This window comes from Xiphias gladius, chromosome 10 (genome assembly GCF_016859285.1).
Source record: "Xiphias gladius isolate SHS-SW01 ecotype Sanya breed wild chromosome 10, ASM1685928v1, whole genome shotgun sequence".
In the NCBI taxonomy this organism is placed as follows: domain Eukaryota; kingdom Metazoa; phylum Chordata; class Actinopteri; order Istiophoriformes; family Xiphiidae; genus Xiphias; species Xiphias gladius.
Genome location: NC_053409.1, coordinates 22,393,683 through 22,420,714, shown reverse-complemented (window position 1 = coordinate 22,420,714; position 27,032 = coordinate 22,393,683). Strand labels below are relative to the sequence as shown.

At 38.2% G+C, this 27,032-nt stretch overlaps 1 protein-coding gene across 2 annotated transcripts; it reads left to right on the top strand.

Annotated features, from left to right (window-relative positions):
- The first annotated feature begins 782 nt into the window (after positions 1–782).
- On the top strand, positions 783–25,380 carry vps39 (VPS39 subunit of HOPS complex). 2 transcript variants are annotated; one of them, XM_040137465.1, is made up of 24 exons: positions 783–1,459; positions 1,711–1,776; positions 2,286–2,350; positions 2,894–2,936; positions 3,178–3,272; positions 4,236–4,334; positions 4,450–4,542; positions 5,076–5,259; positions 7,620–7,740; positions 8,704–8,824; positions 9,165–9,291; positions 9,821–9,963; positions 10,151–10,291; positions 11,555–11,696; positions 14,346–14,432; positions 15,890–15,963; positions 16,273–16,489; positions 17,371–17,499; positions 17,899–18,001; positions 18,390–18,435; positions 19,346–19,495; positions 21,505–21,639; positions 22,383–22,474; positions 23,077–25,380. In XM_040137465.1, the coding sequence occupies exons 1-24, from the start codon at positions 1,387–1,389 to the stop codon at positions 23,156–23,158; spliced, it is 2,628 nt and encodes an 875-aa protein (XP_039993399.1). In that variant the 5' UTR covers positions 783–1,386; the 3' UTR covers positions 23,159–25,380. The 2 variants fall into 2 exon arrangements, with proteins under 2 accessions (XP_039993399.1, XP_039993398.1); XM_040137464.1 differs by having other exon boundaries at positions 9,162–9,291.
- Positions 25,381–27,032: the final 1,652 nt, after the last annotated feature.

Below are 27,032 nucleotides of genomic sequence, written 5' to 3'. Positions count from 1 at the left end.
AGTATAACCATTACACAGAAAAAAAAAACGAGTTGCAACATTAAATTGATCCAAAATAAAAAAAAAACAACATAGCAGGACTCAAGGACAAAACAACTAAAATAATAATCATAATAATAAAACAACAAAAATAAAAGACTGGCGTCTTATCAGGAATTAAAACAAGTAATTTTGATAAATGTCCTTGGCTTATTTATGCACTTCGATGCTTTTTATAAAAAGCATCGAAGTGCTGATGGGAACAAAAGTTTAATACACTGTTACTTAAAGTCGACATCGGCAAATATATTATTACTTTTGCAACATTTCCGCTTGTTTTTTTTAGATGAAAATTCCGAATTTTTACGTCAAAAGTAATTTAAAGTAAATGGCCAAGGGTATCTTTTTTCCTTTCCTTTAAGTTTATCGTTGTTAGTTTCTGATTATGTTGCTTTTTGCGCCTATTTATCATCTTGTACTCGTCCTTAATGTCTGTTTCATGTTGCGATGTGAGACAATATTTCGTTTCCCTGTATGGTTGTCACGCACATGTAAACTTGAGCCTATTTAGTTTTGAAATGATTGTCATAACATTTTAATCACGGAAATCATTTAGGTTAAAAAAAAAAAACTCTTCGTTTCGATATCAGTGTCAAAGAAGTTGCAGCGGTTTTTATCCTTGTTGCCCAATTGTTTGCTAAAAAAAAAAAAAAAAAAAAAAAGCTTTACTTTTGCAAGTGTTTTGAAAAACTCTATGAACAAAATCTCGCGAGAATCACACACCACTATTTAGCTGCAACCACAACTTCAGTCACTTCACCTCTGCCTTTAACGCGTTCCTCGTGAGTGCAGTGACTACAGTCACGTGCCTGTCAAACCCCATTCCCTCGCGCAGCCCTCGTCAACACAACTGAGGAAGTAGCAAGAGGCTAACCTGGCTAACGAAAACAAGGTGTCAAGGCCAATGCGTTGTTCGATACCGGCCCTACTGAGTTGACTGACGTTACGTTAGTTGTTATCGACAAAGTAACTGACTGCCTTTGCTCGGTTTTCAGTTGACATGGAGTGAGAGGGAGCAATGTTTAGGGGCAAGTAGCCGTGGCTTGCTAACTTCCGAGCTAGCAGGCTAACGATCAGCTGTTGTTATGGTCGGAGAGATAGCTGGCTAACAAGCCAAACAGCATTTCATTACATCAGTCAGCGAGGTTAGGGGTTTACCAGACCAGATTTCCTCGTTGCCTGTCAAAACACTTAACTGCTCCGTCGGTTAATGGCAGCACATACAGGCGTACCAACCTAACAGATTGATCAGCGGCCAGTAAGTCAGCTGTTGTCCGACAGGCGTCAAATCCGTGGGATCGATCCATCAGCGCTACCTGTAAATTGAATCAGCAACATTGCTTCAACATGCATGACGCCTATGAACCAGTGCCTATTTTGGAAAAGCTTCCTCTTCAGATTGACTGTCTTGCGGCCTGGGGTAAGTTGTTAACACTTCATGTATCCCAAAGCTACTCTTTTATTCTTTGACATTGAACCGGTCTTTCTGGGCGTTTATGGAACTGCAGTCTCAGGTGTCCCACTTGTCTATGATGAGTTGTCTCACCACTGACATGAATGATCTTCCCGCAAGCGCTGACTGAAAAAGTTTGTTTTTCACACCATGATATGTCTGAAATGACTGACAGCATCATTTGACCTGTCATTGACTCTGAGTCTCTCTTCCCACAGAGGACTGGCTGCTTGTTGGAACAAAACCAGGGCATCTCCTCCTCTACCGAATTAAGAAAGATGCAGGTAAAAAGAAAGTCAAGGGGATGTGGGATCCGGTTGTTTCCCAAGGAATTTGAGTCTGATTCTTTCAGTTGTTCTCAACTTACTTACACATAGTTCCAAGAAAAAGATTTAGGGAAGACAGATAGCAAGAAAGAGAGAGACATACAGCTAAAAAGAAAACAAAGCTGAGGGCAGATAAAATGTAAATGCGAACATAGAAATGTTATGTACATACAAGTAGGCTGAAAAATAGATGCATTTATAATAAGCAACAATGAACAACAACATACAGTGTCTAATTTCAAGTCAAGTAGCTTGTGTAAATTATAATAAGCACACAAGAGTGCAGAGGAGTGCCAGAATAAATATTGAATGAGTAATGTAATAAGTTAATGTACATACATGAAATGGGCGGATATATACAGTGTAAGTATATAAACATTTCTATATACAATATATATGGTGTGTTTACATTTATATTTCAGAGTGATGATGATGATTTTTGATAAACATGTCTCTTTTCTCCTTAGGCACCAACCGGTTTGAGGTGACACTGGAAAAGTCCAATAAGAACTTCTCAAAGAAAATTCAGCAGGTAGATAAGACTGCAGGATGAGATTTAGGATAACCACAACTTATTTCTTCATAAATTAAAAACTCTGTGAGGAAGTAGCATTTGAAGTCTGGTGAGGGATGTTACAATTCAAATACTTCCACATTTTTAGGACTACATGCTGTATTTTCCTGTTATTGCCAGTAATAGGACTGTCTGATAGGAAACATAAGCCTCATTTCACTCTCTCCGCCTCAGTTCCTCTCTTTAAATTGCAAATGGCCATCTCCCTCTCTTTGAATGATTCTCTACACACCTCAAGACCCATCCACATGCCAACTTAGAATGCCAAACATGGTTGTTGTGATGGCTCAGATCAACCTTCAACTTGAACAGTATGGTTTTGTAAATTTATCATGCTAACGGATAGTGGCAGGAGTCCCAGCCAAATTGGGTTAAACATTTCAGCTCTTGTGTTTTCTCAGCCCACGTGTTATGTACTGTTCATGTTCACACTAATGCCTGGTTGGTCTTGGATTTATTTGGTTTGAACCCCTTTATCTGTGTTTCTTACTCTTTCTACAGCTCTACGTTGTCTCACAGTACAAAATTCTCGTCAGTCTTCTGGGTAAGTTTTTCTCAAGAACACAGTTTTAGGATTTAGAATGTGATTTTAGTGTAAGAGTTCATTCTTGACTTTTAGAACAGTATTTCACAACCTTTTTGGGACCTTGAGTTGAAAGGTCATACTTTGTTAAATCTTACTGCTTTGAAACTAAAATAAGCTTATGTATTGACACGCTCAGCATAGTATTTATCTACATTATCATCACAAATATACATAAAATCTCTTTGATTCTCTCCGGCAGAGAACAACATCCACGTCCATGACCTCCTCACCTTCCAGCAGATCACTGTGGTGTCCAAAGCCAAAGGAGCCACGCTCTTTGCATGCGACCTGCAGGTCGGTTACAGTGGATTTTAGGCAACATGTCAGCAGTATTGTTACTGCACAGCATTTCTATCATTTTGTGCATTTATATTGCCTCCCATTCTAAATTTCTACTCAGAACAGTTTTCACTTGTATAGTATGTACAATGCTACAGCCATACAGCTATACGTCAGTGGAAAAATAAAAGAGAAAAGGCAGATGTGTTAGTGACTTAATAGTAAGCTGTTTTATGACCAGGGAGCTTTAAATGAACTGGTTTATCGAGCGTGATCAAATTAGGGTTTGAGTGGGTCATTACTATTATTTTTAATTTTCTAGACAACTCATATTACTACTGACTGTTCCCTAGAGCTCACCATAGTCTGAGCAACCTCTGGCAATGGGCACCCTCTGTTTTCCAAATTGCAGTACATTTAGAAAAAAAAGAGAAGTAAAGACTTAAGATTGGTAATTTATCATTTTGAAAACCTTTGGTGCTGCTGAAGTAGTGTATGGATTAACAGATTCAAACAGAGGGCTCAAGACGTAAGAGTGGTTACAATCCTATACGAAGATTTGCATTACATGTCAGGGTCATTGTTCTTCTTCATGCAGTATCAACGCCGGCAGCGATCCTAAAATCTAATATCTGCTGCTTCTCACCAGCACATACACACACTATAAATCATAACATCTTCATTGACAAAAAAAAAAAGCAACATTATGTCTGATCAATATGAAGCTCAAGCGTCAGTCTCTATTTGCTGTGTACAATGGCTGCCTTGAAGATAGGAAAGTGCATTTAGATGTCTATTCAACAGAATATTTTAAGAATGTACTGTAATTTGCAATAAATGGACTAAAACAGGCAAAAGACAGTCATAACAATGATATTTTTCTTTTCATTTCCACATTTCTGTGTTGTACTCATATTTTCCCCGATTTTAAGTCATGAATTGTATATTTTGTCTCTTTTTTTTCTTCTTTTTCCTCAGCAAACCATCTCAGGAGAGGAAAGGTTGAGAATGTGTGTCGCAGTAAAAAAGAAACTCCAGCTGTATTACTGGAAGGATAGAGAGTTCCACGAGCTACAGGTAAAATAAAATAAATTTGAGATGTGACTCACTTCAGTGTGATCCAGATTGAGGAGGTTTTTTCCCAACCCTTTGACATATGTAGTCATTTTAATGTTTTCCTTTTGTCTATTAGGGGGACTTTGGTGCACCAGATATTCCAAAGTCCATGGCATGGTGTGAAAACTCCATATGTGTTGGTTTCAAACGAGACTATTACCTTATTCGGGTATGTGCTACAGGAAAGGTTATCGCTAAGCTTTTTAAACTCAGCTGTATTTTTCTGTCGCAGCCTACAGTTTAAAGTGATCCTCCACCCATAATCTTATCTTTTGCATTTGGAACGCTCATCCCTTTTAGTCTTGCAAGAAGCATTTTGGAGGTGCCTTTCACGGAGTGTGTCATAGACAGATCTTGAGAGGAGTATCACTTTAAAATGATATTTATATACCACTTCTGAAAACACACTTCAGAAGCGGGCTGTTAGTTCTTGTCTTGTCTGTTTTGTTGTCCTTGAATTTGTGTGTTTTAATTTAGGCATTTTTCTTTGTGTTTCTTATTCCTGTTATTTATATTATCAACTAATGCTTAGTAGAGTTATTCCTCATCTAATCGGCATTTTGTTAATGTTGTTTTATCTGTATAAAGCACTTTGTGACTGACCTTAAAGATAAAGTTTATGTCACTAAGGTATTATTAATAGTATTATTAATTATTAATGTATCTCTTGACTCACCCATATTATCTCTCCTGTAAAACCAGATGGATGGCCGTGGCTCCATCAAAGAGCTCTTCCCCACTGGGAAACAGTTAGAACCTCTGGTTGCCCCACTGGCTGATGGGAAGGTGGCTGTTGGGCAGGATGACCTAACTGTGGTCCTAAATGAAGAGGGCGTTTGCACCCAGAAGTGTGCCCTGAACTGGACAGACATCCCTATAGCGATGGGTAAGAAAGAAATGCAACATCAAATAGTATGAGGCCTTTTCTGTGGTTCGACACTGTTATGTTGTAGATGTTTGTCTATTTTATTTAAGGTTGCAGACTATAAAAATTTTAGTTGCTCAAGCTGTTATATATCCGTGCATATGAAGAACGAATTACTTCATACCTAATCGTAGTTGCTGTTTCTATCCTTTAATCACTCTTGATGTCTTTGCTAGAGTTAACTTGTATTCAGTATCAATAGAAACTGACAGCAAAGACAAAAGGAGACACACATGCAGAGTAACAATAGCCAAATATCCTCCCCCAGCTCTCTATAGTTTATTGTTAGTCCTCCAGATATCACAGAAAATGTTTTGCCAAAATGTGTCACTCCTGGCAGTTGATTTCAAAATCCGCTACATTTTTTTGTTGTGCTTTCCTTTCAGGCTTTATAAACAATAAAACCGTCATCTTAGTCACATTTCAATAATACATACTACATTTTATTAGAGTTTATTTCATCTGAAGGACAAGCATCTATTGATTTTGATGAGGACATTGTCTGTTATAAATTTGACCACTTAACTTTAACAAGCTCGCCCATGAGGATACCCCTCTGCACTGGCAAGAGAAAAATAAACACAGTAGACCAAACAAGGGAACACCACAGGGAGGCATTTTGGCACATGAGGACAGAAGACAACAATTATGACATTTAGTTTTAATGAAAGGTATAAAATTTACCTAATTCGAGGTCACACACTGGTTTTTGTTTGGCACAGAAATTAGAAAACATACTCAGTGTCTAAAATATCGTAATTGGAAGTCTTTCAGCACAGGTGTGAGCTTAGTCTGAGATTAATCTCCTTCCTCTTTGGTAAAATATAAAAGTCAAGATAAAAGTTTCTGTTCCTGTCTGATAATAGTGAGCTATTGAATTGTACAGTATGCAGCATTTACTGCATCTGTATAAAGTGTTTGGTATGTTGCTATTTGATTTCATTGACTGTTTAAGAAATGTTATGTATGCACCTTGTGCCTGTGACAGGACAGTATGTTCACTTTTTTTCCCATCAATTGAGCAGGTCTTTTCACATAGTAATCGGATATTAAAACAGACACCTGATAAAGCATTTGGCCTAAATACTGCCACTGTTCTGTCAGCTGTTGTCATCTAGCTGCTGTCTGCCTTTTCTTTTCTCTTCCTTAATCTTTCCTTCCCTTGTGTAAAGTCTTTGTTTCCAGTCTGTCTGAGCTGTGCTGCTGTTTTCCACATGTCAGAGGAGGAAAGACAGTTTTAGGACAGCTTTTTTATCCTGTGACTAAGACACCACAGGTCTGGGTTACTGATGAACTTTTCGACAGAAGTGATGCAGATGACGTATTGTTTTAAAGGCCCCTCTTTCTGTGCTCATTTGAATGCAGAGAGGAACAATATGAAGGGGAAATTAAGCCTTCAAGCATCGGTTTCATACAGTTTGCAATTTCCTCGTTTTGGTACAGTCAACACTGGCTTTGGCGTGCATCACCAGAGGATCAATGCCGGCCAATTTAAAATACTTTTAACTGACCGTCTGGACTGGTCGTGGCTGGAGCAGAGAGCCTGGGCTTCAGCCTCAGGCCTGTCTAGATGACTGTCTCCAGCTAGATTTCCTGCCCCATTAGCCTTAAGGTCGACACTCCATAATCAGAAACGAGGCACCTGCTCTCAAGACAGAGAGTTTATGTTGCATCGAAAGGCAAAACTCTCAAAGGGGAAAATTAAATAGAAAGAGATAAAAGTTATTGCTATTGCCCCCCTTTTTCTCAACGTCTGATTAAAAATCAAGAAAATAATTTGCCCACTTTTAAAGCCTAAAGAGCAACACATGCTGTATGATGCATGTTAAAACACCGTAATACACTGATTTCTCTGTGAATGGCCACACCACCAGCACCTTGATGGACACCAACTTGTCGTAATACACCACTGTCCTGTTTCCTAGCATTGAAATCTGCAGAAAAAGCAATTTTATCAAATTCACACCCATCATGGCTACTGTACTTCGACTACTACTTCTGTCTGTATGTGCTACAGGTGTCAGTTGATGTGGAGTGGCCGGTTTGTGTTCCATTATGGGGGGGAAAAAAAAACATATTGTAGGCAAAGTACTGTGTATATTACCCATTTTATACAAGTGTTATTTTATATCCAAAAACTTAAATTACCTTCTTTTCCTCAAAAAGTCGAACTGTCAACCAGACCTATGTATTAACAGTTATTAGCTGATTTGCAGAGGATATGTATTATTTTTTATATCACAGACCCACTTGTGTTAATTTGGTTGTGGTTGATGTGCACAAAAAATGTGATACTGTTGCCGCCTCTCTAATGTTCCCAGAGCACCAGCCTCCATACATCATTGCTGTTCTCCCTCGGTACGTGGAGATCAGGACCTTTGAGCCGAGGCTGCTGGTGCAGAGTGTGGAGCTGCAGAGACCTCGCTTCATCACCTCAGCTGGGTGAGGCAGGCAGTCCTCTGTGAAGTTTAGTTGTCATTAGTGAATTGTAATTTTTGTTAGATTTTTCTGTCAGTTAATTCTTGTAGAGGCAGTTATCTCAGTTGCAAACTGCAGTCAGATTTCCTGATTTTGATCAAGCTTCAGCATATACAGATTTTGCAGTCAACTGTTTACTTTAATGCAGAAGTCCAGCCTTTCACACAATGCTTTCCTTTGTTGCATTGTTGCACCTCCTAAAAAGATTTTTCTGTAGAATTCAGACTTTACCATTATATTTGTCAGACTTTGCAAAGAATGGTAGTAAATTGAAAGATTTATGATTAGTTGTGTGTACTTGTTTTATCAACATACCAACTTTTACCAACTTACCATGTTATAACGAGAAACATTTCTTGTTTTTAATGAGATACAGATTGTGTTAAAATGGGAACGTTTCAAGATATAACAAGATAAAATGATAAGAGGTTACAACAAGAAAAGGGTCTTGCATAATGGAATAATTTGCTATGTAGTAAAAAGAAAATGTCATAATAACATGAAAAATATAATGTGATATTGTGAAAAGAATCTCACTGAGATGAGAAATCTTTCATGATATAATGAGAAGCTGTGAAGTGTGTGTGTCCTTTTTTCACATAGTGGCAGCAATACCCATTCAGTGCTATAGTATTTTAGCTTAAAAAAAAAAAAAAGCCTGCAGTGGCTGTTGCAGCACTGTTGGTGTATAGTTACAGGTTTGATAATGAATGTTGACCTTTTTTTGATGATCCCACTCTGTTTACGATGCACAACATCCCTCAAAAGAATGAATATCATGTATCGTTTGCTGCTTTCATCAGTTCTCTTGTTTTCCATGTCTCCTGAGAATGAGACTGATAATGTCAGTTCCTCCTTACAAAAATAAAAACACTTTTGTTCCGACCTGTTCTCTCTAATCTTGTTTTCTCCTCTTATCTTTCACAGGCAAAATATTGTGTATGTTGCCAGCAACCACTTTGTGTGGCGCCTGGTGCCCGTGTCAATAGCCAGCCAGATCCGCCAGCTTCTTCAGGACAAGCAATTTGAGCTGGCTCTTCAGCTGGCGGTGAGCAACAGAACCATTCACTCTACTACGAAGCCTTGTTATTAAATTCCCGAGGATTCAATTTGTGCTTTTAGCTCAGAGGATAGAACACAAACACTTATCTTGATTAGGAGCAGTATGGTCAAACAGTAAGACGCTCGTGATTCGGTTCTTTATGGTCAGCTTATCTAACAATCTGGTTTTCCAGGAGCATTTCCAAGAACAAAGAAAGCCATTCATATGATTTTCTTCTCATTCTTGGAAGTTAGCATTCTGACTATTAATTTGGAGATATTTTTGCTGTAGCGTGATGAATTTTTTTCTCTGCTTTTTTTTTTTTTTTTTTCTTTTCTGCCAGAAGATGAAGGATGATTCAGATGGTGATAAGAAGCAGCAGATACATCACATCCAGAATCTCTATGCCTTCAATCTGTTTTGCCAGAAGAGATTTGATGACTCCATGCAGGTGTTTGCCAAACTCGGAACAGGTAGAGCTCTCACCTAAAATCTGTCAATTCAGGCCAAATTTGTAAAACAGAACCTAATGCCTTATTTTTAACCTGTAATACATTGTTGTAATTCACTAAGTACTGTAGGACTACACATTAAGTGTTAGACATCTGAGATTATTTTATGAAAATAATGTGTTCTGCCTTTGAAAGATTCTTACCTTTGGTCAGGTCAGCTGACTTTTACTAATGTAAATATCACCCATTTCACCCACATGATGGCAACTTAATTCAGGTGAATCGAGTCATAATTTGATCATGTTTATTCTGCCTACTTGTCTTTCCTTTCTTGTTGAACTCATTAGACATCTGTTGCTTATTGTATCTATTGATGGAAATATTTTAATTCACATATGAATTTGTACTGTATGTGTTGTGTTAATGTTTTGTGTTTATAATATAAACTCAGTCCTCAGAGCACACTTTCTTGTAATCAAGGACTGCTGAGCAAACTCAAGTGTCGTACAACGAATAAAATTTGACAAATTCTGACTCCTGTGCTCTGCAGACCCCACCCACGTGATCGGACTGTACCCGGACCTGCTCCCGTCAGACTACCGCAAACAGCTGCACTATCCCAACCCTCTGCCCACACTGTCCGGGGCAGAGCTGGAGAAGGCTCATCTCGCGCTCATTGATTACCTCACCCAGGTGTGTATGATGTCTGTCATGGCATTATGTCAGACTCCACATTATAAAGGATTTCAGCTTTAAATGAGGCTCTGTGTAAACTAATAAAAGCTGAAAGGTCGTAACATTAAAATAAAAACATATTAAGAGTGACAATAAAGGAAGTTCAGTATTCATAATCTACCTTTATTTTTTTATGTCCTCACAGAAACGCAGCCACCTGGTGAAACAGCTGAATGACTCTGACCCTTCCACAACATCTCCACTCATGGAGGGCACCCCGACTATTAAAAGCCGCAAGAAACTCCTGCAGATCATTGATACCACCCTACTGAAATGTTACCTGCATGTAAGGACATGATCTTCTTATTTTTCATTCTTTTACTTGATGTATTTAACAGCATTCTCTCCTTACAGTGTGTCAGTGTTTTGTTAATGGAACACTTAGGTGACCTACTGTCCTCTGCAATGTATCATTGTTTTTATATTATGTTTTAATTTTTCAGTTTTTTTTATTTTGGAAAGAAATACATAGTCAAAAAAAGAAATGAAAAAAAACATTTATTATAACCTTTGAACTGTAAAAGGTTTTTAAAAAAAATGTTTTTGTTCTTTTCCCTAATGGGCCTCAGTCTTTTCACTCTGTAGGTTTATGGATACACACAGGAAGGTTGGATTAACCGGGGACAGACAAATACCAGCCATTCAAGTCTAATATTGTACTTTTTGATTAACAACCAACCTGTAATTGTTAGTTCACTTTAAGTTATTTCAGCTCTTACAAACTTGGCAGTCTTCACCCTCGACTAACAGCAAAATGAAATGATTTCATAAGTAATTTCTAACACTGACAGAAACTGGCAGCAACACTAGGCAGTAAAATGTATTTCACATGTAGCCCTGATGGGTCCTGTGTTAAACAGCTCCTTGGCAGATTTACTTCGAAGCAACGAAAACTGAGTCACTGTTAAAAGTACTGTGAATTTGACTTTCATTCAGGTATAGTAGCTGCAGTAATTGGTTTCTGGTGTTTTGACGAAGTAGATACCTGGGCACCAAAGCAAAACCTTCAATTTACGAGGCAATCTATGTGTCAAACTTAATAAATGGTAAAGTTAAAAACAACGTGTTGTTTGAATGAGGAATGAGATCACAGACATAAGCATCCAAAGTAAGTTTCTCCACAGAATGGTTGGGCTCTGCTTGAGGAGTGTAACAGTCTAGATATGCATCAAAGTCTTTCTGCTGTTTCTCCACTATGAAATGGGGCAGTTCATTTGATTTGTGGACTCAGGGAACGTGCCACCAGGTGCTTCCATTTAGAGCTCATAATAAGACCTATTTCAGCAGTGAAACTCCCAGGGTAGACCCAGATTATGCTGGATGGACCTAGAAGTGCCTGGGGATCCTCTACGATAGTGCATGCTTCGGAGTGCCAAGCATCTGCACCAGATTATTTAAATGATAAACACATTGTGAAGCAGAGAAGATTCGGATAATCAGTGAAGCCACCTGCTTGTAGTCTTTGGGTGAAACACTAGCTGAAATCAGTTGAAAGGAAACTTGGAAATGTGCGGTGTTCATATTGTGTAATCTGCTTCTAACCCATCAGACCAATGTGGCCCTGGTGTCCCCCCTGCTGCGTCTCGAAAACAACCACTGCCACATCGAGGAGAGCGAGTATGTCCTCAAGAAGGCTCACAAGTATAGCGAGCTCATTATTCTGTATGAGAAGAAGGGCCTGCACCAGAAAGGTAAGAGTCTGACTGCTGGTCAACCACCTGTGCTGCAATCCATTCATGTGATATTGAATCTTAATCTGATAAATGATCCAGTGTCATCTGTAGAAAGAAGCTGTGTATAATTACGGGAGACGTCTATGCTCCTGTTGTAGTACAACAATTGTAAGACAGATCTTTGAGTCATGTCCACAGTCATTTCATGGTTCTAAGACCCCTATTAAATCTGTCTTGAATACAGCCTGTGCTTTGCGGCAGTTCTAACAATGTTTTACACTCTGGTTTTTTTGGCTTTAACAGGTCCACTGAGCCACAGATAACAATCTGAAAAGGAACAATATTTTACTTTTATTAGTTTTTTTTGTAAAATTACAAATTTATCTCAAAAGTATGAGATCATGACATTGTTTTTTAATTCAAACCAAGATATTTTGTGCATATTTTGAGTTTATACTTGACACAAGCAAAAGAAGTGATCCGCCTTACTTCAAGAGGACAGTTTATTTACAGAGTGACTTGACTTTTCACCCATCTCTGTCTAAAAGACATGCCATTAATGTCACGTCCTTAGGTGTGTATTTGCACTGATCCTTTGCAAAAGCAATTTGAATTCCATTTGATTGAGTGATTTGGTGCGTAATAATTCATTTGAAACGGTGGGGATTTATACACCTCTTTCAGCTGTTGTGGGCTCCTATGGAGAACTGGCAGATATCTCTCAGGTTCAAGTGCAGGTTCAAATATGCTTTTTTTTTTCTTCTTAATTTTCCATGAATGAGTAACGGGAAGAGGATAAACCTACAGTATAAGTAACTTTGAATAACAGAAACTGGTCAATGTACTTATGTTCACACAAGAATTTCTGTAAATCTAAGATACATGTTGGGAGTCACATTCAGACATACTGTATACTGTAGGATGGGTTCACAGGGGTATCAGACAGAATTTTTTCTCTCCGAGTGTCTTTTGGTTTAGTCTCCCTCTGTGCCTGTTTCATTCAGATGAGTTAACTGAAATCTGTATCTCTTATTCTAAAGAAATTTGCACTGACCTCAATTCGAGACGGAGCCAAACTGGTTTTAGACCTTTTCGGCAGCAGGCATTTTGACTTGTGAGACAAATTTTTTTGACGGTGGCTCAGTTCCATTAAGTGTCCCAGTAAGCCGTGACAGTACGCCTGCATGCACAATACAAGCACCCTGGAACTGGCTCACCTAAAGGAATTGCACTCATTATCAATGCTATTAATCACACTTGAGCTTTTCCTTTCTAATTTCATCCGAAATGTGAGAAAAGGAAATGTCAGCGGTGGTTTTACAATCTAAGCCATATTAGTGATCACTGCACTGTTGCTTTAATTAGAAATGTAAAAATGAAGATATGTAGACCATAATTTGTCAGCCGCAAAAGCTATATTACTGCAGAGATTCCTTTTTAGATATTTCCTCATTGGTTGACTGACATACTGTTTTCAAACTACTGGAAGTAAAAAACAGGCTTATTCTTTGTTTTGTTTTGTTTTTGTTTTTAATAAATTGTCCATATTGAAGAACAACGAAGCTTGAACAATGGCTTATTCTACAGCGAACGATCTACGGTAAATGATTTCAGCTAGTTAAAGTCCGTCCGTGAGAAAAGCCACATCTGTTGCATATAAAGTTGAGTTCATATGAAAGTACATACAGTGTCATTGTTCTGTGTATAAATCCTGCTGGTTAAAGAAATCGCTCTCTACATATTTTCAAAATGTTAAATTAAGGTTAAAAGAAAAAGAGTGTTTTATTTCAAACAAATAAAACACAATTCCGAATCACTTACCACTGACATTTCCTCTGAGATTATTGTTTTTTTCCGAAGTGGGAAATTAATCGTCCCGTGGCATACAACAGAAGTCAATCACTGGATATTGACTGATATCAGAGTTCAAGTTTATTTCTGTGGTTTGCGTAGGAGTATGGTTTATCTGTTGCACACCACAGCATGACAACTGAGCACGTCACATTAAAATGCAATGAAACATCTGTTCCCAATTTCTCTTTTAAATGGGTTGTTGAATTTGTGGTTTATTATTTAAATAAGGGATCACTTGATGCCAGACCTATGTGGGCCTTTGTCAGAATTCTCCTCATTATCTCCTCATTCAGATACAACAGCCATTGTAAGCTGGATTGTGCCATTTAAATTCACTAGGTACCAGTTATGTCCTTGTAACGAAGCCGTATAGTGGGCGTAGGTTGGAACAGCTCCGTCAGGCTTCACAGTTTGTCTCAGAGGTGGTTTCCTGCATGTGGTCGACTCGTCATCCTTTTAGATCAGGGCTGTCTTAATGTTGTTTGGTTTCTGGCAGTATTCCGTGATAGATTCTGGGCCGTTCTCGGTGTGAGTGTGGCTGGTTTTAATCGGCCCGCTGCAGTTTGTGCTCATGATGTCATGCTGCTTGAAGTCTGCCTCTCTCTTCCTCTGCCAATTCAGACCAGCTGTTCCCAGCCACCAATTAACACTGTTATGTGCTTCATCCAATTTCTGTTGACGGAGGAATTATGTACACAGCAGAGTAGATGACATCTTGCTACTTTCCATCCCTCAGACTAATCTCATATTTGTTCTTGCCCCCCTTTCACTTGCCTCCCCTCACTTCTCTACCCCCTGTTTGCCCTCTCGCAGCTCTGCAGGTGCTGCTGGACCAATCCACCAAGGCCAACTCTCCGCTGAAGGGCCACGAGCGAACAGTGGAATACCTCCAAAGACTGGGTAAGGATCAACCGCAAACTCAAGTCTGTTTTATCTTAGAGTGTCAAAGTATGTCATCTCCACTAGATATGTTAAATTTGTTGGCGTGCTTTTGGGAAAGCCTCTGAGGAAACTTTCACTCTGATTGATTGTGGATGTTGGATGAAATGTATTGTCTGCATCTGTCGCATGCAACTGTCTGTAGCCCTTCATACGTCTGGAACTGACTAAATGTGAGGCTTTTGTACAGTGTGTGCCAGTATTTTCTGTGCAACTCTGTGAATAGTTGTTGCACAATAGTTGCACAACAGTGATGCCAAGATAAATCCTGCACTCACTGGGTACTTGACAGTTAAAAGATGCTGTGTGTGTGTTTATTGTTAAAGGTGTCAGTGTCAAATTAATTGGTAAACTTTGGTATAAAGACTTGGTAACAAAGACTGTGCCCATGATTTGTTTATAAGCTTTCAGTCACAAAGAGTGTGTTATTTCTTCAGGTCGAAGGTTTTCTCTTGGCTTTAGAAAAAAAAACGTGTTGGAAGTGATTTTGTTTTGGTTTGCTCCCATCACACTTTCGCCTATTTTCTAATCTCTGATTAAATTGAAGAGCAATCCAGCAAATTTCCAACGAAATTAGTTGTAGAGGCAAAAAATATCAAACACTGTTTGCAGGCTTCTAGCCTCTGTAGCTGAGTTTTATTCTTTAATTGTAGTTAGGCTTAGTGATGGTCAATAAAATCATTACAACAATTAACTTTTTTTTTTTTTCTCGACGATTAAATAAAATCATGTTGATATTTTTTTAATAATGCATATATAGCAAATTTCTACCACTGGTATTTTATCCATCACACTGCATTGTTGGGCTGCACTTTATGGTTGTTTTCATTATAGATTAATGCAACAATTATTTTCATAATCTGTGTAAAATGCATAAGAAAATTGGATTGACGGTTTTTTACTATTTTTCCGAGTCCAGGGTGACATCTTTTAAATGTTTTGCTTTGGCCAAGATTTTACAATGACATAAAACAGAGAGACACAGCAATCCTCTTATTGCAGAGGCTGGGATTAGGGAATGTTAGTCATTTTTGCTGACAAAAAGGACTTAAATTTTTAATACAATGTCAACATAGTTGCAGTTTATTTTTCTTTCAATTGACTAATCCCTTGACTTGTGCTGCTGCCCTGGTTTTTATTTCAGAAAAATGTGCATTTATCAGAAGTAATACATTCTGATATATATTACTGTAGTATGATAGGGTTTTTATCATGATCAGCCAATTTGCCCTGTACTTCCTGTGTTAATGACTCACAGCCATTGTTGTAATCACTTATTGATGGTGCAGTGCTGCATATGACACCTTGAAAGAAGGTTTTCTGAAACTATGATGGCTGAATACAGCCATAATCGTGTGTTTTTTCCACTGATCTCCCTTGATGAAGTTAAACCTATTTACTGTAATCCTATGACACAGGAGTGGAGAATCTGGGCATAATCTTTGAGTTTTCCCCCTGGGTGCTGAAGATCTGTCCTGATGACGGCCTGAAGGTGGGACACAGAAACATTTACACAAAATTGTCACAGTGGGATGTTCAGCACGTTTTTTCCCCCACCATATTCATATGGAGAAAATTGCTTTATGTTTTTGTGTTTATATCTTGGTTTGGTTATGAATACAGGCACATTCTGTTAATTGTACCTTTTAATTCACATAACTTCCAGATATCACATCGAGAGTCAGCACCAAGAATATAAAAATAGCAAAAGGACCTCTCTTGATCAACTCTGAATTTATTTTCTACCCACTTCCCATAAGGAAAGCTCTGATGTAGGCTTAAAATCTCACTTTCCGTCCAGATTTTCACCGAGGACCTGACAGAGGTGGAGACTTTGCCCCGAGACAAGGTGCTGAATTTCCTGAAAGAGGGCTTTACCGAGCTCGCCATTCCATATTTGGAGCACATCATCTATGTGTGGGATGAGAAGGGGCCAGAGTTTCACAATGTGCTCATCCAGCTCTACCTGGAGAGGGTTCAGGTCCTTATGAAAGAGTACCTCAACTCGCTGCCAGAAGGTACAAGCAAGAGAAGGTCACAGTATCTGTAGGCGCATGAAAACTCATAAAAAGTTTTACATTAGCATATGTTTCCACTTTAAAGACTATGAAAAAGATTAATTAAATTAATGTTTTTAGACATTTCAACAAAAAAGAAATTAGGAGCTTTATTTTCATTTTTATCCTGATATAGATACTTAACATTCAGTGATGTCTACCTGAAGCAAAGCTAGAAAAGGAAATTAGTTAAATGGAAGTGTGTTATTGTAGTGTTAGAGATGCAAAGGCAATTTGACCTAAGAGCTTTAATATCTTTTTCCCAACATTTTTGAATATCAACTTAATTCCAAAAGAGTTATTTATTTTTCTAATTTATCATAGGATTTTTCACGTGATTAAATCACTTGTTCAGTTTGCCTTTGCTCCCCCATACTGAGAGCTGATTGCTTTTCAAATAAAGCCTGCGTCACGACTTATTATGAATCCGTTTATGTCTAAGTTTGTTCCTTTTAATGCTCATCCAGGGACTTTACTGTTTACATCCATGTTTGCTTGCTAGCATTCTTCCTCTTCACTGTCTTTGGCACATTACCACCACAAACACACATTGCACAATACAAAAAAAACAGGACAAACCAGAACTCGAAAAAATGCATTTTACTTAATTTTAATTTTTAATTTAACTTTGCTACTATGATTGAAACTTCTGGCTATCATAGTGTGAATGTGGCTAAATAAATCACAGAGGAATTAAAAAAGCACCAAAAAGTCACATCTAAGAAGGTGGAACCAGAGAATTTTTGGCATTTTTGCACGTTTCTGTTCCTGTACTGATCAATTAATTGAAGAACTGTTTCAGCTCTAGAAACTAGAATAAAAAAACCTCTGTGCTGTTGTAGGTGTTTCAGCCGTCGCTGCAGGAAAGGAGAAGGGCAAACTGGGAGAGTTCAGGAACAAGCTGCTGTCTTTCCTGGATATTTCTACCAGCTACGAACCAGCCAGACTCATCAGTGACTTTCCCTTTGATGGTAAGAGCTGAAGTTCCACTTAGATGACAAATATGTGGACAGAGGACAAACAGGACATTGTGTTTGCTTAAGAAATACAAAAAAGGATGTTGATTTTGTTTCTAAAGAAGCTGACTTTTTATTATGTGATCCTTTTTCGAAGAATGTGATATTGTTAAGATAATGTTTGTAGCATTTACTAGGTATTTTGTTTTGAATACAAATTAAAGCTATAATATGTAACTTTTCCGCATTAAAATGTCTAAAAACGATTAGACCTATTTAAACGGTGTATCTCCCATAGTTCCCATTACCTCATGTACATATGTTCTCAGTTATAGAGGAATGTTTTACCAAAGTTATGTACGTTTAAACTGAAGGGTGTAACTTGCACCTTTGACCTCGTTTTCGATCTCCAAGGCCTGCTGGAGGAACGGGCTCTGCTTCTGGGTCGGATGGGTAAACACGAGCAGGCGCTCTTCATCTATGTGCACATCCTGAGAGACACCCACATGGCTGAAGAGTGAGTTTTTCTGTCGTACAAACACCACATACTCCTGAACAGCTGGGTGGGACATTAACACCAACGGACAGCCAAATGTTAGCTGCTCAGTTTGAGAACTCTAGCAGCTAATTTTACTGACTGTCAGCAGTTATTTTATAACTGTAAAAGACAATAAACAGTAAGATAGTATTGAAAAGTTGTAGAAAGTTGTTTTTTGTGCTAAAACCATATTTAACTTTGAGCTTTTTCTGCCTGCTGGCCCTTAAAAAGTCATTTAGCCATGTGACCTAATTGAGCCATCATAATTACCTCATTACAGTGCTGTGAACGTTAGTCAACATTATATAAAAATAAGTAGAACAATCGTGCTTTATATTTGCTCACATTTTCTCTGTGTGCTCTGCAGATACTGTCACCGGCACTACAACAGTTTAGTTGAAGGAAATAAAGATGTAAGTTGCTTTTAGTGTATTTTCATTTTGATGTGTTTTGTCATCGTTTTGTTCATTTTAGATCCTATGACATTTCTACTTGAATGTTGTTGTTTGTTGTGTCATCTTGAATTTTATTATAGTTCTGATGTGTTTGTTTTTGGTTTTTTTGGTTTTTTTTATGACCACTTTTTTCATTTTGTACGCTCTGCCTTCTGTTAAGTGCCTTTGTGTTTGCAGAAAGTGCTGTACAAATATAATGGATTATTTATGGCACATGCACATTGCCAGTTCTACGGAAAAAACTAACATCTCCAGTTCTTCTTCTCTACCTAACCAAAAACGACAGCTCACATTGCCTACATTTTTTTTTTTTTTTCATTTTATTAAATGTTGCTTGACAAAGCCAATACTTTTGGAATACAACTGGTGCTGAAAATTAATGAATCCCAAACTCACAAAGATATAAGATGTCTGCTTGAACACTGAATATTGGGTGTCTGTGTTTAAAGTGTACTATTAAGATTAGAAGGCTAGATTTTATAAACTCAGCATGCCCTAGTCCTCTAGGTTCTTCCAACTTATTTTCTAATCTTTATAGGTTTCTTTTTTAATGACATTTTGATTTAATTTCCTGTGTGATCTCTCCCATCTAATCATTTATTCTCTAATTCGGTGTCTCGGCAGATATCACACATTGATTTATTTTATCTCCTGTTTTAAAACCTTAATCCTGTTTTTGTTCAGTAAAGGACTTTGTAATAATTATTCATTCAGTTATTCATTGTTGTCTAAAATCACATTTTGCTCTGTGTTGGCATTTACTGTGAAACTCTGAGACAAATCCCTGGTCATTTCATATATAAAAGATTCTGATTCGGATAAAACTTGGACTAAGATAACTATTAATAGTTATATTCCTGCCCTGCAGGTTTATCTGTCTCTGCTGAGAATGTACCTGTCCCCGCCTGACGTCCACTGCCTGGGGCCCATCAAGATGGAGCTGTCGGGACCTCAGGCCAACCTCCAGGCAGCCCTGCAGGTCCTGGAGCTGCACCACAGCAAGCTCAACACCACCAAGGTAAACAGCAGCAGAGCAGCACTCCATTCCTCACCAGGGTGACTCAAGACCAAACCCCAGTCTGGTAATACTGACAAATAATTGTGCTTTTACCTCCTTGGAGTATAACACATGCTTACTGCATCAAGACAGATCAGGCTGTGTTCGTATCAAGTAATTTGTCAGTCACAGAGATGAACTCGACGCTAAATGTATTTTGACTTTTGTGAGATTGGCAAAGTCTTCTGCACTTTAAATCAACTTTCCTATGCAGCAAACTCCATCAGGTTCTTCAAACCGATCATTAAACCAGAAAGCGAGAATTAGTTTCTAATTCAGTCCAAGGCTTTATTGTTATTAGACGTCGCTTTGCAATCGCTCAGATTTAGTAATCATTCCAAATTCAAACAAGATGTGTTAGTGAGATGAAACTCATAAGAGTCGGTTTGTTTCGGCTCGATTAAAATGAGATTAAATAACGTGATTAACGATGACACGCACTCGCACAAGATTAGTCATTTAGCATTTGGTGTAAAATTAAAGCAGAATGTGAAATGAAAGAACTCATTTAGAGATTTGATTTAGTTTATTTTTAGAGTGAGATCAGAAGGGTTCGCACTGTTGGGGGTGATCAAGCTGCTGCCTTTGTGACAGAGAAGATCCAGCGAACCAAAAAAGATTCCCACCAGGGTAATGATCTCCCACGGGAAGCGTCTATGTTGTAATGTGAATATCTCTAACGAAATACCTTTCATATATCTGTTTTGAATATCTGCAGCCATAACCAAAATACCAAAGGGTTAATTGAATAAAGGCTGTTCTGTTCAAAACTAGCTCATGACCTGTTTTTCTTGTCAAACCTTCATGTCACAATCCAGCGAACGCTGTCTAGTAAAGAAGGCATCCCTCGAAGAATGCTTTCTAAAGCCGTCTGCGTCTGTGGTTTTCAATGCCATCCAGCTGCCTACTGCAAAAAAATCTCCTAACACAGTCCAGATCAGCACGTTGTGCATTCTTTCTTTTCCTATCTTATCACAGAGGAGCAGACGCACAGTCTTTGAAAAGCCTCCACTGTGTCACTGTTAATATTTTAATACAGAAGGATAGCTGTTTTGAGTTATATTCTGGTCGTAGAATGCACCATAAAAACTTTGTAACTTTGATTTAAAGTCGATATGATTTTGTGCGAAAGGCACCACTGATCTATGTCCGACCATAGATATGTCAAATTAAGAGTCTCTCTAGGGGAACACTGCAGGTTTATGAGCATGTTTAGGTTCAGATCCCACGGATTGGAGCTCTCCATCTTGTCTTTCTGTGCTACTCTGCCCTGCTGTGCTCCCTCATTGATTTTAATGGCACCTTTCTTTCATTTCCCGTGGCCTTGCTCCCAGACTCTGCCTCGCCAAGAGTGAATAAGGGAGACAAGACTGTACAAAACGCCAGGAAAAACTTCTCACATGAAGCAGTTGATTTGTATGTTTATCATTTTTTTTAGCTCTTTTTTTTTTTTTCAACAATTCCTTTTGTCAGCATCACAGTTTTGTATGGATACAAGTAAAAACATTTCTTTACTTGTCGGCGGTCACATGGCCACTGAAATCTCTCAACCTGGTCTACTTCTGCTGGCTGCTCAGTGTCCGTACGTGACCAACAGGGGCCGGGCTCTGGCTCAAGGACACTTGGGCACAGTAGCTCTTGAGAGAGCAAAGCGTTTTCATTCACATCACCCAGACAGACAAATCCGCTACATTTTTCAGACCTGCTTCTTGTACCTCAAGGCCTGTGCTAAACCTCTCCTAATGTGACGGAAGGCTTATACACTCTGAAAATCTCCCTAACCTCAAGGACAAACATTTTTTTTCCTAACGTGGTAAAGACATCATTGGTCCTCTTACACAGGAAGAGTAACTGTAACTATTGATGGTGGCAGGGTGGGCTAATTGTCAGAAAGACAGTGACATATTAAAGATTAAAAACTAACAATGTCTGGTCCGCAGTGTTTAACAAGCCAACTATTCGGTTTCCAGGCCATCAATCTGCTCCCAGCAAATACTCAGATCCGAGAGATCCGGGTTTTCCTGGAGAGCGTCCTGGAGGAGAAGGCTCAGATGAAACGCTGCAACCAGGTGCTGAAGAGTCTCCTGCAGGCCGAGTTCCTCAGGGTGAGTCCCGCAGAATGTGTTCACATGGTAGTTCATGTAACTAAGATTAAAAATTTCAGTTGTTAACCTCTAATGTAGTGTCCAGGGAAGTGACTGATGGTTGGGTAAAGTCAAAGAAAACCCTTTCTTAGGAAAAGGTCATGTGGTTTCTATGCTTCACTCTGCTGAAGTCAGAGAGAAGGGGGCAGCTAAGAAATGGCTTTCCCCTCATCTGAAGGAGATTCAGGTAACTATTCAAGGACATTTCAGCACGGTGGATACTGTATGTGCATGTGTGACACAGGAAGCTTGAACCAGAGTGACCATCCAAATGTTGACCATTAGAGAGGAAATTGAAGCTTTGAACCCGGAGCAGTGAGGACAACGTCGGCATTCTCTGGCTGAGTGTCTATTGCTGAAGTACAGCAGTTTGGATTGAGTTTGTAACTCATGATAAAATGTAATAATTATAATTTATTAAATCCAACATTCCCTGGATCCTCAAATGTAATAATTTGCTACGTGTCTTTGTTGTTTATCATAGTTAACTCAATATCTTTGAGTTTTTGACAATCTGAGTATGTCGCCTTGAGCTATGGGAGACATTTTTCACCATTTTCTGACATTTCATAGACATGGCGAATAATTGAAAAAAAAATAATCGCAGAACAACTGGTGACGATAATAAGTGTTTATAAATTTATGGTTCATTTACGGTGTCGTTTATCTGCCTCTGCTCACCAAACATGTTCCTCTGTTTTCAGGTGCAGGAGGAGCGTATCTTCCACCAACAGGTGAAATGTGTCATTACAGAGGAAAAGACCTGCAGAGTTTGCAAGAAGAAAATAGGAAACAGGTAACATTGTCTCAGTGAAGGAATTAAAAACATTTTTAAGCAGGCTTTTTTGTCACTTGTATGAAAAACATTCACCTACTTAATATTTTTTTATATCTTTGAACTCTTGTACTATGTCCTTTTTTCTTATACCTTATTTATTTTTATTCCAATTATTATGGCACATTAGCCTTTTAGCATATTCTTTGGAGTACACCACCCTTGCATTTCACTGCACATATTGAAAATAGTGGGACAAAGAAAGTGCGACTCTTAAATCTGGGAAAAAGCAGGCTGAGGTTTTTTAAAGTGCTTTTCTTACACGTCGCTTGGGTTATCATCAACAGTCTCATTATTGTGGGGATTTTGACACCGTCCCTACATTGTGACCGCCCCATTTTATACCTATAATCTTTTTATAAGATTTTTTTTAATGTCTGCAGTCTCGGTATTATTAACTTGAACACAATTTTATGCCATGCGCTGCTGCTAATTTCATACCCTGTTCATTTTAAGTTTACTCTGAGTACATTTTAATTAGATGCTTGTTTATCTGCTGTGATGCAGTAAGTAATAATCCTACCCCCACAGTAAAGCGTTCTCTGTTTATCTTTCTCTAACAGTGCATTTGCCAGGTATCCCAACGGTGTGGTGGTTCATTACTTCTGCTGCAAAGACCGCAACGTGTGTCCCACTGAGCAGTAACAGCTTCTCCTCCCCAAGACTGTTTACTAATAAATAATCCCCCCATATTCCTTGTGGACTTCAGTGCTTGGACATCCATGAACTAGAAAATACATCAGAAGGTTGGAAGTGCCTGGAATTGGACGCTTGCACTATGAGTGAGGACGTTTTTTTTTAATCCCGAGTTAACCTTTGGCACTAATGTTGTCACGCTTGACTCATTGAGCAGAACCGGCGCTCCTTCTGAAAGCAAAGGCTGCGACTTTTTTGTCTCCCTGTGCGTGAGGTAACAGGAGGAATGTCCGGGGTCGCACAGCCGGAGCGGAGAAATAAAGAGACAGAGGGAGGTAAACTCTGACATTTGAAAAGCATGTGTCGCTGCAACGCTAGAGGGGATTCGTCGCCTTACGCGTCGCCTCGGAAGAAAACGGGGTGCTATTGACAGATGCCCAGAGGAAGAGGAGCTGTAACAAGAGAAGTTAGCGCTCCTTCTCACCAGGAGATGATTACAAGCCTTGGGTCAGTGCTTGTCTTTTTGTTTTTTGTTTGTTTTTTTTTCTCCCTGCCTCTCACTCTCTCTTTCCCCTCCTGTGACACTGTATAGGCCTCAAACACTGCTCGATATGCCATAAAGACTCTGCAGGAGTACTGTTCATTGCCTTCTGTGACTTGAAGATTGTACTTACAATAGAGTCAGATGTCTGTCATGAGATGTTCTTTGTTAGCATGTGCCAGTACTGATGAAGCAAAACGACATTCGTCTCAGTGTTTTGACGTTTTTGTATTTTGAGGTTTCTTCTCCAACCGAAGTTATTCACAGCTGTGTTTTTTTTTTTTTTTTTTCCATTTACTGGCTTTACAGCTCGTGAATGATTACTACCAGACAACATCCACACTTTTATGATATATATTTTGAAGTTCTCATCCAGCCCTCTTTGTGTTCATTTTCTGTTTTTTCTTTCCCAGTCGTATGAAAAGTTTGAGGTAGAACTAATTTTTTTAAAGTGGGACTATGTAACTTTTGAACAGCACCCAAGGTGGCAGTGAGTTTCGCTTAATTTCACAAGATTTGCTTGGGTCAGTGTAGAGCCGCAATGATTAGTTGATTGACCAGTTAGTTGGCTGACAGAAAATTAATCTGCAACTGTTTTAATAAAGGCTCCAGCCTCCTTAAATAGGAGCATATGCTCCTTTTCCTTGTCATAAATGAGAGTAAATTGAAAATATTCCGGTTTTGGACTGTGGATTGGACAAAACAACCATCAAACATTTAATAGATTAAACAATTAAGCAACGTGTCCGGAAAATTAACGGCAGATTTGTCAGTAAGGAAAATAATCATTTAGCCTAATCATCAAGCCTTGAATTACTGTGACAACGCTAAAACAGTGTTACAGTAGCACAAGTAGAGGTGAGTCACAAAGTCAGCAAACTGACTCAATAACGTCGGTTACACAACACCATCTTTCTAAAGTTAGTTGAGGTACTGGTGTGCACTGAATATAGAAAGAATTAGCTGTATTGCTTATGACTCCAACTTTTTATTTACAAGAGGAAGATGGTGTTACATAGTTTTGCTTTAAGAAAGACCAGACAAAAGTACAGCACTTTAAAAGTGGAGGGAGGCCTTGTTTATTTATTATCAAACCGCATATCTGCGCGATAAGAACTGGAAGTAATGTGAATAACTCGAGAGGTGTGATTGATCTGTTCATTTTAACGGCAATATTGTTATCAAATGTGACCGTTTACCGTCCACCTGGGAGGTAAGTCAAAAAAGCAGGACTCCCCAGTTTATTGAGAGCGAAATGCAAGCAATGAATGTAATGTTTTTAGAATGAATTGGGGTCCAGAGAATGAATGCTCATGACTTTCATGACTCAGACATGTCTGTTTTAACCACTAAGCCCATGTCTGAATAGTTGGAGACTTCTTGCGACTGTTTTAATTTAACGTTCCCACAAGTTGTAGCAATTTCTGCATCTCCTGCTCCTTTTTAAATACCCTCCTCCTCTGCTCCTGAAGGTCTGCACACATTCTCTGCTAAGACTGTTTCAGATTTTTTTGTTTTGTTTGTTTTGTTTTTGAGTGGGAACTTTTGTACCACTGTGTGTATACTGTATATAGACTGAGAGTGCTGATGACAAAATTCTCACTGAAGTTATTTGATTCTGAGGGGCAACCTAGCAGGTACCATCTGTGTGTCTGGCGTTAATCAGTAATAAACAAGCATTTCAACTTGTCTTTCTGTCGTCTGTGTGATACCAAACTTGTGCTGCTGGTTTTCACTGTGAAGGTGTTAACGTCTTATTTTTGCTTGCATTTAGATTTAGTAGATTCAAGGACTGTCCCTCTTTTAAGTTGAACATTCACGGGAACCCAATAAAAATGATGATGTCGGTTTTAAAATATACGTTATAAAATTTGCTCCAAACCTGCGGAAGCCGGTTAGCGCCGAGAGGAAAATGACTAAATGAATAAAATCGAAAGATATGATGTCAAGATTGTGAGAATACAAATCAAACTTATTAAGAGTCAACAAATAATGCGATAATATGTCCAATCCAATAATGGAATACTACAAGTAAATCATAAATGTTACACAAAAAAAATTAGATTTATCAGTCAACATTATTTTTTTATTAAGTAAAATCATTTAACAATTATTCAAATTTATGAAATTAAGAAGTTATTTATACATTTTTTTCATAAATTTGACGAGAATATCTTAATTTTGACTCAATCTAACTTTTGACTTAATGCCGTAATTGGGATTTAGTGTTTTTTCTATTTGACTAAGCAAACTACCACATTAAGTCATTAATTATGATGCACACTGTGATTATTCGAATCCAAATGATAATTCAAAGTTATGAAATTGTGAATTTTAAAAACTGTATTCCAATGTCAGCTATAATTTGTGGGTCAGAATCGGGATCAGAATTTTCAAGTAAAGTGTAATTATTTTTTACCGGTAAGTAAACATTTTTCACTTACTGATGATTTTAACATATCTCAATTGGTAGTTTTGACACAGGGTGAATAAAAAATTCTGCAGAGTCTCTTAACTTCATCACTTATCTTTTCTTGGTCAAAATTCTACTTTGTTTCCGAGTAGCTCATAAACACTGACCTAGTAACAGTTTTCTTTCAGCATCATAATTTGGATTTACCATGACTATTTTACTCATTACTTAATCTATTTTTATGGATTTTTATTTTCCTGGCAGTATTGGACCTCTATAAAATGAGAGATGAGCTAATTAAAAAAATTCTCTTTACACTATTAGAAAAATGAAATACACCATACAGTTATCTTTAGAGCCTGTGCAGATGCGTATGCTGACTGGATTGTGAGCTTATTAGTAACTAAGTACAGTTAATCCAGTACTGTACTTGAATACGATTTTGAGGTACTTGTACTTTACTTGAGAATTTCCATTTTATGTTAGTTTATACTTCTACTCCACTACATTTCTGAGGTAAATATTGGACTTTTCACTCCACTACATTTATTGAAAAGGTTAGTTACTAGTTACTTTCCCGATTCAGATTAATAGAACATTTAAGAAAAAGAAAATACAAAATATAAATATAAGAACTAATAAATTATTATGTGTTGTTATAATTTAAGCTGCCCGGGCAGTATATAAAGTTAGCCCCCCCCACTTACCAGCTGCATCATTAGTGGTGCTCACATATTAATGTGCCGATAATTATAATCCAGTAATGTATTTATTATTCTGAAATGGGCCATTCTAAATAATGAGTACTTTTACTTTTGGTACTTTAAGCACATTTTGATGCCAGTTCTTCTGTGCTTTTACTTTTTATAAGTAGGGTTTTAAATGCAGGAAAATTTCCTGCATTTAAAATTCTCCTGCAGTGTGGTATC